At 47.1% G+C, this 14,340-nt stretch overlaps 1 protein-coding gene across 1 annotated transcript; it reads left to right on the top strand.

Annotated features, from left to right (window-relative positions):
- The first annotated feature begins 7,650 nt into the window (after positions 1–7,650).
- On the top strand, positions 7,651–9,358 carry ifitm5 (interferon induced transmembrane protein 5). The gene is made up of 2 exons (XM_077004593.1): positions 7,651–7,949; positions 8,917–9,358. Exons 1-2 carry the CDS (start codon positions 7,743–7,745, stop codon positions 9,136–9,138), a joined length of 429 nt encoding a protein of 142 aa, XP_076860708.1. The 5' UTR covers positions 7,651–7,742; the 3' UTR covers positions 9,139–9,358.
- Positions 9,359–14,340: the final 4,982 nt, after the last annotated feature.

Raw genomic sequence — 14,340 nt, 5'->3', positions numbered from 1 at the left:
TCTCCCTTGAGTGTGTGTTGGGGGTGGACCAGTGATGGTCCGAGGGCGTCGCTCCTGAGGGAGGCCCTGACCAGGAACGTGGGGGGTTCTCCTGAGCAGGTGGAGGTCCCCTGCTAAGACGGAGACCCCTCCCCCATTGTAAGGGGGATCAGGGCAGTGCGCGTCTGTTTTGTGTTGGTGTGTGTGGGTGTGTGTGTGCATTTTGTGTTTTATGTGCAGGTGCTTCTCCCTGGCGGTGGATCGTGGCAGTCCTGGACTTTGTGGGGGTCTCCAGCTGGCAGGAGCCCCCTTATGTTGTGGGGTGACCGGAGCCTGGTCGGAAAGAGCCCCTCCCTAGAGGGCTGGGGCCCCCGGATGTTTGGGGACGATAGGGCTCTGGTCCGAAGAGCTCCTGCTGAAGATGGAGATCCTCCCTCCTGATCGGGGTGACCAGGAGGCCCCTGGGAGCTGTTCCCCAGCCCGCGATAAGGGCGCTCTGGGCCTCGGTCTCTGGCGCTCCTGGGTTTGGTGGAGGAGTCCACCTCGTAAAGTCAGGCCCCGGCTGGGGCTGACTCCCCAGGAGGCTGGGGTGGCCCCTAGCAGAAGGCAGGGGCCAGCTCCGGGAGGAGGTAGGTCCAGGAGGTAACTTAGCCACGCCCCAGGGAGGTAACCTGCACACATACACTCCGGACGGACATGGAGCCGTGGCCCGCCGTCCTCGCACCTGTGGGGCTATGCGGCTTAAGTCCGGTTAGGGCGTGAGGGCCCTGTGACCGACCGGGGCGTGGTTTTGTCTTGTTGACGGCCCAGTCGGTCCAGGGTCCCGCCCAGGTAGGCGAGCTAACTTGTGTTTGTGTTTTGTGTTTCAGCTCCGGGACTACAGGGGGTGTGTCCCTTGTCCCTGCCTGCCTGCCCCTTTGTTTTGTGTGCTGCTGCTGTAGGCCGCACAGCCGGTGGAGGGGAGTGCGGCTTGGAGGGGGGATCTGTCACGGTACGGCGGCCCCCTACTGGTCGCCCCCATCTACAGCAGCAGCTTGTCCTGTGACATTAAACAAAAAAATATATATAAAGCAGTTAAAATCTGCAACTAAAGTTAAAATCCCACAAGAGGTTGATAAAGCAATGGACAAATCAAACCACTGCAGCAGTAAGGACACGTTATTAAGAACTTATAAAGTGTGCTATTTCCAGGTTTTTACAAGGCTCTCCAATCCTTCTCTTGGGGACCAACAACACTGCATATTTAGGTGGATACATATAGTTGATCATTTTGGCAGGTGTCATGATGGCATTGTCTAAATGACAGTATCCTTAATAAAACCCCTCCTGATAAATGTAGAGACCTTTACATGGTATAACATACTATGTAGAGATAAGGGAAGCATCATTTCAGACGTGCATGCAAGCGAAGGGGAGTAGCACCTGTTGTTGAAGCTTTGAGCTAGCCGTATCCTAACCAAGAACATATGGCTTTAACTCAGGACTTTTCTGAGAATGTACGTGGCTCCAATGAATTTGATCATCTGTACCTCATGGGCATAGTGATGGCCTGGAGGTTCTCAAAGTTCTTGGTGGATGTGCAGCGTGTGTGTGTGTGTGTGTATGTGTGAAAGAGTGTTGTCTCATACTTTTTATGTAGTGCGGACATTTGGTTGGTCCCCACAAAAAAGCACTTTTAAGCTTTCTAAACTAGAAGAAACAAATGTTTTACTTTGTTTCCCAGTGTACAGGTTATACTGCAGTATTCTACTGTACTACAGACCTACTTGTAATACTTGTAAATAAACGTGACGTCTGTTGCCAAAACCAGCGGATCTGTCTCGTCCATCTGCCATCTCCCACGTCACAGGTGTAAAATGTAAGTGGGATAAGTTCAACCATAAGTATCATTGCAGCCTACAGATTATGTCGGCCATATTTAATTAAATTATAAAAAGTATTTACAGAAACCAAGACTCAAAAGTAAAAACTTGAGATTGAAGAACCATTGAGAGAGTCAAAAGGAGTCAAGGGTCAAAAGGAAAACACACATATAGATACTGGACTGCTAGACGTTCAGAGATCAGTGAAACTGTCACGGTACGGCGGCCCCCTACTGGTCGCCCCCATCTACAGCAGCAGCTTGTCCTGTGGGTGTGGTGTTGTGTTCGTCCTTCAGGTGGGCGGAGCCCGCGATCCGTCTCACCTGAGGGTCGTTTGTTCGTCTATATATGTCTTGTCTTTGTACCAGTTGACTGCTGGTTATTATATCCTTAATTCGGATCAGTTCACGGGTTTTGGTTTGCGCACTTTACATATTAAACCATCCTATTTCCCTGAGACTTGGCGTGATCGCTTCCATTTATTTTCGCTCACCCTGCCCGTCACAGAATAACCAGCCTCCCTTCGGAAGCCGCCAGTCTCCTTTGCTTTCTCCTTCGTTCGTGGTCATGTCTCGTGGTAAGTGTTTGTCTGCGTGGTGTTTTGTGTGAAGAGCTTCGCCGTTCTTATGTGTTTTGTGTATGTGTGTAGCACGGCGAGGACCAGTGTGCGTGCTCGTGGTGTTGAATGTTTAATGTTTTGTGTAAAGCGCGGAAGCCGCTCCTCACTGTTGCCTCGCTCCCCGTTGTGTTGTGTTTCATGTGGGGAGTGACTGCGAACATGAGCGGCGCGTCGCTGTTATGTGTTTAAACCGAGCGCGCATGTGTGGGTCTCGTCTGTTCGTCGTCTGTACACCGTTTTTGTCTAGTCTTTGCGTGTGTGTTGTTCTCGCGTGCCCGTGATTATGTTGAATGTAATTCCACACATGCTCCTCCCCCTTGAGTGTGTGTTGGGGGTGGACCAGTGATGGTCCGAGGGCGTCGCTCCTGAGGGAGGCCCTGACCAGGAACGTGGGGGGTTCTCCTGAGCAGGTGGAGGTCCCCTGCTAAGACGGAGACCCCTCCCCCATTGTAAGGGGGATCAGGGCAGTGCGCGTCTGTTTTGTGTTGGTGTGTGTGGGTGTGTGTGTGCATTTTGTGTTTTATGTGCAGGTGCTTCTCCCTGGCGGTGGATCGTGGCAGTCCTGGACTTTGTGGGGGTCTCCAGCTGGCAGGAGCCCCCTTATGTTGTGGGGTGACCGGAGCCTGGTCGGAAAGAGCCCCTCCCTAGAGGGCTGGGGCCCCCGGATGTTTGGGGACGATAGGGCTCTGGTCCGAAGAGCTCCTGCTGAAGATGGAGATCCTCCCTCCTGATCGGGGTGACCAGGAGGCCCCTGGGAGCTGTTCCCCAGCCCGCGATAAGGGCGCTCTGGGCCTCGGTCTCTGGCGCTCCTGGGTTTGGTGGAGGAGTCCACCTCGTAAAGTCAGGCCCCGGCTGGGGCTGACTCCCCAGGAGGCTGGGGTGGCCCCTAGCAGAAGGCAGGGGCCAGCTCCGGGAGGAGGTAGGTCCAGGAGGTAACTTAGCCACGCCCCAGGGAGGTAACCTGCACACATACACTCCGGACGGACATGGAGCCGTGGCCCGCCGTCCTCGCACCTGTGGGGCTATGCGGCTTAAGTCCGGTTAGGGCGTGAGGGCCCTGTGACCGACCGGGGCGTGGTTTTGTCTTGTTGACGGCCCAGTCGGTCCAGGGTCCCGCCCAGGTAGGCGAGCTAACTTGTGTTTGTGTTTTGTGTTTCAGCTCCGGGACTACAGGGGGTGTGTCCCTTGTCCCTGCCTGCCTGCCCCTTTGTTTTGTGTGCTGCTGCTGTAGGCCGCACAGCCGGTGGAGGGGAGTGCGGCTTGGAGGGGGGATCTGTCACGGTACGGCGGCCCCCTACTGGTCGCCCCCATCTACAGCAGCAGCTTGTCCTGTGACATTAAACAAAAAAATATATATAAAGCAGTTAAAATCTGCAACTAAAGTTAAAATCCCACAAGAGGTTGATAAAGCAATGGACAAATCAAACCACTGCAGCAGTAAGGACACGTTATTAAGAACTTATAAAGTGTGCTATTTCCAGGTTTTTACAAGGCTCTCCAATCCTTCTCTTGGGGACCAACAACACTGCATATTTAGGTGGATACATATAGTTGATCATTTTGGCAGGTGTCATGATGGCATTGTCTAAATGACAGTATCCTTAATAAAACCCCTCCTGATAAATGTAGAGACCTTTACATGGTATAACATACTATGTAGAGATAAGGGAAGCATCATTTCAGACGTGCATGCAAGCGAAGGGGAGTAGCACCTGTTGTTGAAGCTTTGAGCTAGCCGTATCCTAACCAAGAACATATGGCTTTAACTCAGGACTTTTCTGAGAATGTACGTGGCTCCAATGAATTTGATCATCTGTACCTCATGGGCATAGTGATGGCCTGGAGGTTCTCAAAGTTCTTGGTGGATGTGCAGCGTGTGTGTGTGTGTGTGTATGTGTGAAAGAGTGTTGTCTCATACTTTTTATGTAGTGCGGACATTTGGTTGGTCCCCACAAAAAAGCACTTTTAAGCTTTCTAAACTAGAAGAAACAAATGTTTTACTTTGTTTCCCAGTGTACAGGTTATACTGCAGTATTCTACTGTACTACAGACCTACTTGTAATACTTGTAAATAAACGTGACGTCTGTTGCCAAAACCAGCGGATCTGTCTCGTCCATCTGCCATCTCCCACGTCACAGGTGTAAAATGTAAGTGGGATAAGTTCAACCATAAGTATCATTGCAGCCTACAGATTATGTCGGCCATATTTAATTAAATTATAAAAAGTATTTACAGAAACCAAGACTCAAAAGTAAAAACTTGAGATTGAAGAACCATTGAGAGAGTCAAAAGGAGTCAAGGGTCAAAAGGAAAACACACATATAGATACTGGACTGCTAGACGTTCAGAGATCAGTGAAACTGTCACGGTACGGCGGCCCCCTACTGGTCGCCCCCATCTACAGCAGCAGCTTGTCCTGTGGGTGTGGTGTTGTGTTCGTCCTTCAGGTGGGCGGAGCCCGCGATCCGTCTCACCTGAGGGTCGTTTGTTCGTCTATATATGTCTTGTCTTTGTACCAGTTGACTGCTGGTTATTATATCCTTAATTCGGATCAGTTCACGGGTTTTGGTTTGCGCACTTTACATATTAAACCATCCTATTTCCCTGAGACTTGGCGTGATCGCTTCCATTTATTTTCGCTCACCCTGCCCGTCACAGAATAACCAGCCTCCCTTCGGAAGCCGCCAGTCTCCTTTGCTTTCTCCTTCGTTCGTGGTCATGTCTCGTGGTAAGTGTTTGTCTGCGTGGTGTTTTGTGTGAAGAGCTTCGCCGTTCTTATGTGTTTTGTGTATGTGTGTAGCACGGCGAGGACCAGTGTGCGTGCTCGTGGTGTTGAATGTTTAATGTTTTGTGTAAAGCGCGGAAGCCGCTCCTCACTGTTGCCTCGCTCCCCGTTGTGTTGTGTTTCATGTGGGGAGTGACTGCGAACATGAGCGGCGCGTCGCTGTTATGTGTTTAAACCGAGCGCGCATGTGTGGGTCTCGTCTGTTCGTCGTCTGTACACCGTTTTTGTCTAGTCTTTGCGTGTGTGTTGTTCTCGCGTGCCCGTGATTATGTTGAATGTAATTCCACACATGCTCCTCCCCCTTGAGTGTGTGTTGGGGGTGGACCAGTGATGGTCCGAGGGCGTCGCTCCTGAGGGAGGCCCTGACCAGGAACGTGGGGGGTTCTCCTGAGCAGGTGGAGGTCCCCTGCTAAGACGGAGACCCCTCCCCCATTGTAAGGGGGATCAGGGCAGTGCGCGTCTGTTTTGTGTTGGTGTGTGTGGGTGTGTGTGTGCATTTTGTGTTTTATGTGCAGGTGCTTCTCCCTGGCGGTGGATCGTGGCAGTCCTGGACTTTGTGGGGGTCTCCAGCTGGCAGGAGCCCCCTTATGTTGTGGGGTGACCGGAGCCTGGTCGGAAAGAGCCCCTCCCTAGAGGGCTGGGGCCCCCGGATGTTTGGGGACGATAGGGCTCTGGTCCGAAGAGCTCCTGCTGAAGATGGAGATCCTCCCTCCTGATCGGGGTGACCAGGAGGCCCCTGGGAGCTGTTCCCCAGCCCGCGATAAGGGCGCTCTGGGCCTCGGTCTCTGGCGCTCCTGGGTTTGGTGGAGGAGTCCACCTCGTAAAGTCAGGCCCCGGCTGGGGCTGACTCCCCAGGAGGCTGGGGTGGCCCCTAGCAGAAGGCAGGGGCCAGCTCCGGGAGGAGGTAGGTCCAGGAGGTAACTTAGCCACGCCCCAGGGAGGTAACCTGCACACATACACTCCGGACGGACATGGAGCCGTGGCCCGCCGTCCTCGCACCTGTGGGGCTATGCGGCTTAAGTCCGGTTAGGGCGTGAGGGCCCTGTGACCGACCGGGGCGTGGTTTTGTCTTGTTGACGGCCCAGTCGGTCCAGGGTCCCGCCCAGGTAGGCGAGCTAACTTGTGTTTGTGTTTTGTGTTTCAGCTCCGGGACTACAGGGGGTGTGTCCCTTGTCCCTGCCTGCCTGCCCCTTTGTTTTGTGTGCTGCTGCTGTAGGCCGCACAGCCGGTGGAGGGGAGTGCGGCTTGGAGGGGGGATCTGTCACGGTACGGCGGCCCCCTACTGGTCGCCCCCATCTACAGCAGCAGCTTGTCCTGTGACATTAAACAAAAAAATATATATAAAGCAGTTAAAATCTGCAACTAAAGTTAAAATCCCACAAGAGGTTGATAAAGCAATGGACAAATCAAACCACTGCAGCAGTAAGGACACGTTATTAAGAACTTATAAAGTGTGCTATTTCCAGGTTTTTACAAGGCTCTCCAATCCTTCTCTTGGGGACCAACAACACTGCATATTTAGGTGGATACATATAGTTGATCATTTTGGCAGGTGTCATGATGGCATTGTCTAAATGACAGTATCCTTAATAAAACCCCTCCTGATAAATGTAGAGACCTTTACATGGTATAACATACTATGTAGAGATAAGGGAAGCATCATTTCAGACGTGCATGCAAGCGAAGGGGAGTAGCACCTGTTGTTGAAGCTTTGAGCTAGCCGTATCCTAACCAAGAACATATGGCTTTAACTCAGGACTTTTCTGAGAATGTACGTGGCTCCAATGAATTTGATCATCTGTACCTCATGGGCATAGTGATGGCCTGGAGGTTCTCAAAGTTCTTGGTGGATGTGCAGCGTGTGTGTGTGTGTGTGTATGTGTGAAAGAGTGTTGTCTCATACTTTTTATGTAGTGCGGACATTTGGTTGGTCCCCACAAAAAAGCACTTTTAAGCTTTCTAAACTAGAAGAAACAAATGTTTTACTTTGTTTCCCAGTGTACAGGTTATACTGCAGTATTCTACTGTACTACAGACCTACTGAGCATGATTTAACTGATTTATTTTTTATTTATTTATTTTTACATGATTTAACTGCAGTACTACCCAAGGCAGTGGAACTGCTCCACAAAGACACAACTGGGTGTGTGCAGGCCACACTGGAAAGGGGGGCAGTGGAGTGGAGACTACTCTGTCAACAAGCAGCACCATGCCCTCTTCTCTACCATTCACCACCCATAATAACAGACCTCTGCTTCTCTCTCTCTCTCTCTCTCTCTCTCTCTCTCTCTCTCTCTCTCTCTCTCTCTCTCTCTCTCTCTCTCTCTCTCTCTCTCTCTCTCTCTCTCTCTCTCTCTCTCTCTCTCTCTCTCTCTCTCTCTTCCTCTGTGAACTTGTGTGTCACCACGCCTCTAGGGTGCAGATATAAGTAGGTTGACCAGAGGGCTGGAGTGTATTCAGTGCAGCATCTGAACGTGCTCTCCGGCCAGCGGTGGGATGGATAACGCCACGTACAGCTACTCGTCCGACTGCACCCCCCTCACCAGCTGTAAATCCGCTCGTAGGCCCGCTGCCTCCACTGTGGTCAACATGGGCCCGGCGGGGAAGAAGCCCCCCAGCGACTACCTGGTTTGGTCCCTCTGCAACACCCTCTATGTCAACTTCTGCTGTCTTGGATTTATGGCTCTCATCTATTCCATCAAGGTGGGAAACGTACCTTACAAACGTACACACACTCCTCATTTTCTATATATACATTTGTTAAGATGGGGAAAAGAAGGTAACCCAGTGGTTAAAATCTGCTTTGTGTGTCTGTGTGTGTGTGTGTATATGTGTGTGTGTGTGTGTGTGTGTGTGTGTGTGTGTGAGTTGTAAGCTGAACACTGGGGAGGAGCTGTGTGTTATAGCAGCCTTCTCATACCCCAGGTGTCCTGCTAACTGAGTGGGTTTGCTGTTGGTACTGGTCTGATTTAAATACAGTGGTGGACACATTCAGACCAAGCTGTCTGGGTTATATCCTGGGTTGTGTATAGGGCAAAATGATGGGAAACTGTTACTGCTCCACAGGAATGCGAGTTTGGAGAGGGAGACTGAGGTGGAGGGAGAAAGAGAGAGAAAGAGAGACAGAGAGATAGAGTCCGGTTAAGAAAGCACTAGAAGAGCACACTCCCTCAGTGATGCTGAAATTAGAGGCACTCATGTTTATAAATGGAGTGGTGTAATTAGTAGGTACCTAATGGTACAGCCAGTCCTCAGGATTACAGGCAGCTTTGGAGATATTTTACTCTCTTCGTCTCTTCCCTCTCTGCCCCCACCCCACCCCACTCCCCAAATACACAAACACACACACACACACACACACACACACACACACACACACACACATACGCATTCACACATACCCATTTGGATTACAATACAGAAAAGTGTACACTTCCTACAGAGTTGGACCCATATGCTGTGATAGTAAGGCCAAATATTTAGCAAAGGGCAAACCACCGATTTTGGCTACATCACGTGAAAGCTGTTAAGCAGATAAATCAGAGCATGAATCACATGTTTTCTGTGTGTGTGCGTGTGCGTGTGTGTGTGTGCGTGTGCGTGTGTGTGTGTGTGTGTGTGTGCGCGTGTTTGTGCACGTGTACGAATACATGCGTGTGCGTGGCACCAGGCGCGAGACCAGAAGACGCTGGGAGACATGCGAGCTGCTCAGGAGTGCTCAGATAAGGCCAAGTGGTACAACATCCTGGCATCGGGCTGGAACCTGCTGATCCCCTTGCTAGTGCTCGGCATGCTGGTCCTGTTGCTCGTGCACCTGGGCAGCTCCCAAGGGACCTTCGACTTCTTCGGGGAAGACGGCTTCCAGAGCTTCATGAATCTGTTTGGCAGGTAGACGGACAAGACGGCAAACGAATCGACCGGCAGAAAGCCACTGGCTCCAGCCATCAACCATGGACTCATCATTCTCTGTGCCTCGCAAAAAGAGGGTCTTATCGGCCCTCTTTTAGTGTTATTGTGTTATTGTATTATTGTTATTCATTTTATATTCAGAGTCTTGTCTGCTATATGAGAACTTTTCAGAACAGTTTTTTTTTTCAGTTTAACTCTTTACTTGAAGCAAATGTGACTTAAGTAGAATAAAGTATTTAATGTCTTCAATGATTCTTTCAAATCACTGTGTTGAGGCTCATGGACTGCAGTGTACACCTGACTGGGTGATGGGCACTTGTGAAGAAGAACTTTTCCATGTGTGCGCACGGGTGTGTGTGAGAGAGAGAGATAGAGAGAGAGACCACACAGCATGCCCTATTTAAGGAGACCTCCAGGGGAGAGCATTGGACCGAGAATGATGCAGGTTCTAATATCACCCTTCATTAGGCAAATAGCCAAATGGAAGCCCAGTCACAAGGGAAAAGCTTACGGTTCAGAGCAGGCTGAGTGAGAATGAGTTAGGATGAATTGGGATGAATGAGGATGAGTTAGGATGAGTGAGGATGAGTTGGGATGAGTTTGGCAGAGTCAGGCTGAGTTTGCTCTCTCAGATGTCCTAACACCATGCAGATCACGACATGCTGTCTCGTTGGTTTCCTGGCATAGGGAGAGCAGAACAGTGCTCTCTGTAGCCGGGTCTGTTCTGGAATCCTGGGCCTGTGTGTATGCTGTGTGTGTGTGCTGTGTGTGTGTGGTGTGTGTGTGTGTGTGTGTGTGTGTGTGTGTGTGTGTGTGTTCTGTGTGTGTGCGTGCGTGTGTGTGTGTGTGTGTGTGAGTGTGTGTGTGTTCTGTGTGTGTGCGTGCGTGTGAATGTGTGTGTGTTCTCTGTGTGTGTGTGTGAGTGTGTGTGTGTGTGTGTGAGTGTGTGTGTGTTCTGTGTGTGTGCGTGCGTGTGTGTGTGTGTGTGTGTGAGTGTGTGTGTGTTCTGTGTGTGTGCGTGCGTGTGAATGTGTGTGTGTTCTCTGTGTGTGTGTGTTCTGTGTGTGTGTGTGTGTGAGTGTGTGTGTGTTCTGTGTGTGTGCGTGCGTGTGTGTGCTGTGTGCTGAGCCGCCCTGCTGCCTTTAGCTGCTCACCACTCCTGCCCAGATTGGTATTTCTAGGATCTAAATGACAGACCTGTCTGCCATGGCCAGAGTCCTGCGCTATTTCTGCTCATAGAGTGGAGACAGATGTGGAAGAACTCGATTAAAGAGTGGAGCATACACACACACACACACACACGTACACATACACTTTGAACTCTCTCGCGAACACGCTCTTTCACTATCTCTCATCCCTTTGTCCTGAGTCTCTGTGGTTATAGTAGTTATCTAATACAATTTCATATGTGTCACATGGACCTTCATCTGTCTTAGGCCTGGCTGTGCATGTGTTCCTACTGTATTCCTAGTCATGTTCCTATTTCTAAGTAGATGTTTCCATATTTGGCCAAAGGTGACGGACTTTAAATATTAGCCAAACATTAACAAAACAGTCTTCAAACTGTCTTCCCCTCCTGAATGCACACATATGTCTAACATCTGTCACATACAGACAGTTCTATATAGACAGCTCTTCACTATCATGAGCCTTATCAGGTAAGCCAGTCTAACTCTGTTAAATATTTTGTCACGCATTAGGTAAAAAATATATTTAAAAAAATTTCTTTACTATTTTATCAAAAGCATCTCTGTAATCTTCAAACAAATTTATTTGCTTTGTCATACACTTTATGAATCAATCTAATTTCATTGAATCAATCTAATTTCAATTATTAAATTAATCAATATTAAATAGACCTAAGGCCTTCGAAGTCATAATACATTAATTATTTATTATCCAAGAAGCCTTCTATTACAAATCTGTTTTTTTTTTTACATCAGTGTAGTATATTTCCTCAAAAGAAGAAACATGAAATAAGGAATCTGCTCTTCTCTATCAATAATGATTCTCTCTTTCAAAAGTGATTCTTTTTCAATAATGGAACAAACACTTTATGATTCCAACACCATGCAGGATGCAAACATCTTATAGTGCTTTTGCTGGTGAGAAATGTGTCCATGCAGACTACTACAGCATATGTACGTCACTGGGCTCTTTAAAGTACGCTGCCTCATTAAGAATGACAGGCCTTGTTCACACTAATCTATGACTGTCAATGCACCATGTCATATTTGGGCATCGTTGCGTATTTTCTTTCTCTGCTGTGGTGGTGTTGGAGTGTTCTTGGGTGGATCACACACATGTTCACAAGCTCAAATGAGCAGTTACAGAAGATGTCTATATAGAGGGTGGCCGTGTGCTGCTGGAGCTTAAGGTATAATCTTCTCCTTGAACTACTGGGAGGGTTTGTACCAGTAATGATAATAAGTAGTATTATGGACGTAATTTGGGGGGTGGACGGTGGGACAGGACTTTTTTCAAAAGTCGGTTTTGGTTCCCCCCAGTTTTTACAGTTAAAACCAAATATTTAAATAATTTTGGTTTTTAACGTTTTTAACCCCCCCCACCCCCCCCCCCCCCCCCCCCCCCCCCCCCCCCCCCGTCAACGATCTGGAACACACCAGCACCCCCATTTGTGTCCCCCCCACCTATGAAATCAAAATTACGTCCATAAGTAGTATAGTTCAAGCTCTTTGGGTGTTCATCCAGTTAAAAGTTCCTGTGATACCTTAGCAAATGTGTGGTACATCTGATACAACTATGTGTCTGATACAGCTATGCGTCTGTGCTCTGGGTTTGAAATACTGGGTACAGTTGATGAGACTGAGGGTTTGTTATGTGTTGCATATTAAGCATTTCTAGTAATGTATAAATACACTAACCATATGTTTCATAATCCATTATTTTAAACCCAATTTTACATTTCTATGAAATATCTATTTCATTTCTTCAATGTTTTGGTGCATGGATGTCAATTTTATACTGATATTTATGCTCACAAAGATGTTTAGAAATATAATATAACATAAAAAATTATAGAAACATATATAAAATTATAAATGTATATGCTAAATATAGTTTTACAGTCCATGGTTAGTTCATGGTTCATGAAAGGGAGTTTCTGCTTTGAAGTTTTTGTAATCTTTCTCTGGGAATTCACAAGAATATATTTTTGGAAGAATTTTCCCTAACATGTTCTTCATAACATTGATATATAGTAAAATAATAATAATAATAATAATAATAATCTTAATTTGTATAGCACCTTTCATACATACATGCAACTCAAAGTGCTTTACAGTATAAATAAAATAAACATTAAAAGGAGATAAGACAAAAAGAAAATGTTAAAAGAAATTAAAGATAAAAATATTAAAATAACATAAGTAAAAAAAGTAAAGTAAATAAGATAAAACTATTAAGATAATTGGATTTAGAAAATTATAGACAACATAATGTAATAAAGTAAATAAGATTGAGAATTTCTTAACTAAAAGCAGATCTAAACAGGAATGTTTTGAGACTGTTCTTAAAACTATGCAGGGATGAAATGCCTCTGAGCTCTTCAGGAAGAGAATTCCAGAGCTTTGGGCCATAGTGGCTAAAAGCACCCTCGCCAATCTTTAATCGGCTTTTAGGAATCACCAGTAGATTACTGTTTGAAGACCTGAGAGACCTGACTGGAACATATCTAACCATAATTTCACTGAGGTAAAGAGGGGCAAGACCATGAAGACATTTAAAAACCATCACTAGAACCTTAAAATCTATTCTAAAGCTGACAGGTAACCAGTACAGTGAGTGGAGTGCTGGTGTAATATGATCTCTCTTTCTCCTGCGGGTCAGAACCCTTGCAGCCGCGTTCTGAACTCGCTGTAGGTGCGAAATAGAGCTCTTTGGAAGAGCAGTTAGAACAGCATTACAATAATCTAGCCTTGATGTGATAAATCAGTAGCGAACCGTGACCTTTAAACCTGGGCCCGCTACCCCCCCCCCCCCCTCCCCCCCGAAATTTTTTTTTTCCTTTCTTAATAAACTAAATAAAGAAAAACTGAGACGACAGTACAGCTTTAAAAACGCAATAAACAATAATATCTGTACTAGATAACATCTTAAGCAAAATAAGTTTCCAAACAAAATAAGGTTCACAGCTCCGTGGTTCTCGGAAGCGGAATATGTAAACAACGCGCACGAGGACGTCAAAGGGATGAATCGAAACTAGCTAGCGATGGTGCTAACGACAGCTAGCGTCGCCACAGCGGGCGGAAATTATCATACAGTTAAGCCCGCCCACTAAGAGAGAAGATATGATTGGTCAATTTTGCTGTCATTTGAAACTGGTATTGCGCTGAATTATAACTGCCAGGCCCTCTGTAAACGAACAGCGGGCATCACAGTCCTGATAGGGGGAGACACAGGCTCACAGGCTTCCACTCAACCCCTCACCTTCCAACACAGATTGAATAGACACGGGTGAATATTTTATTTGCTTATATTTTTGTAATTGTTTAGATGTCGACTGTAAGTAGATAAAATAAAATTGGATAATTATATATATAATGCTTTAAGAATATTTTAGGCCCTCTGAGAGGGCGTAGAGGGCCCTGACGGTTCCCCACTGTGATAAATGCATGAACAAGTTTTTCACTGTCAGCAGGAGAGAGCATATCTCGTACCTTAGCGATGTTTCGAAGGTGAAAGTAAGCTGTCTTGCATGTAGTCATGATGTGTGATTTGAAGTTGAGCTCATTATCAAAGGTGACGCCCAGGTTCTTAACACATTGTCTGGCATTCAGATTCATTTGATTTAAATAAGTCTGGACATCATTCCTTTGTGAATCACTGCCAAGAACAAGAACCTCTGTCTTCTGTTTATTTAACTGTAGAAAATTGTCAGACATCCATGTCTGTATATCATCTATGCAGTCAAACAGTGAGCAAATTGATTTTAGGGCTTTAGGTTCTAGAAAGATATACAGTTGAGTGTCATCTGCATATTGATGATAACTAATACCATGTTTATTAATGATGTGTGGTAACGGAAGCATATATAGGTTGAATAGTAACGGCCCAAGAATTGATCCTTGGGGGACGCCACAAGTTATTTTTTGACGTGTGGAGGAAGAGGTACCTAAAAAGGATGTAAGAACTAAAATGTGAGATATTTCTTCCTGTAAAATCA

The sequence above is a fragment of the Brachyhypopomus gauderio genome, chromosome 5, assembly GCF_052324685.1.
Source record: "Brachyhypopomus gauderio isolate BG-103 chromosome 5, BGAUD_0.2, whole genome shotgun sequence".
Classification (NCBI taxonomy): domain Eukaryota; kingdom Metazoa; phylum Chordata; class Actinopteri; order Gymnotiformes; family Hypopomidae; genus Brachyhypopomus; species Brachyhypopomus gauderio.
Note: the sequence above shows the minus strand (reverse complement) of the source record. Positions and strands in the feature narration are given on the sequence as shown.

Bases quoted from the DNA above. Each gene is read 5' to 3' on its own strand.
- ifitm5 (XM_077004593.1), top strand. From the start codon at position 7,743: ATGGATAACGCCACGTACAGCTACTCGTCCGACTGCACCCCCCTCACC. The intron at 7,950-8,916 runs GTGGGAAACGTA...GCGTGGCACCAG, and splicing joins CTCTCATCTATTCCATCAAG to GCGCGAGACCAGAAGACGCT.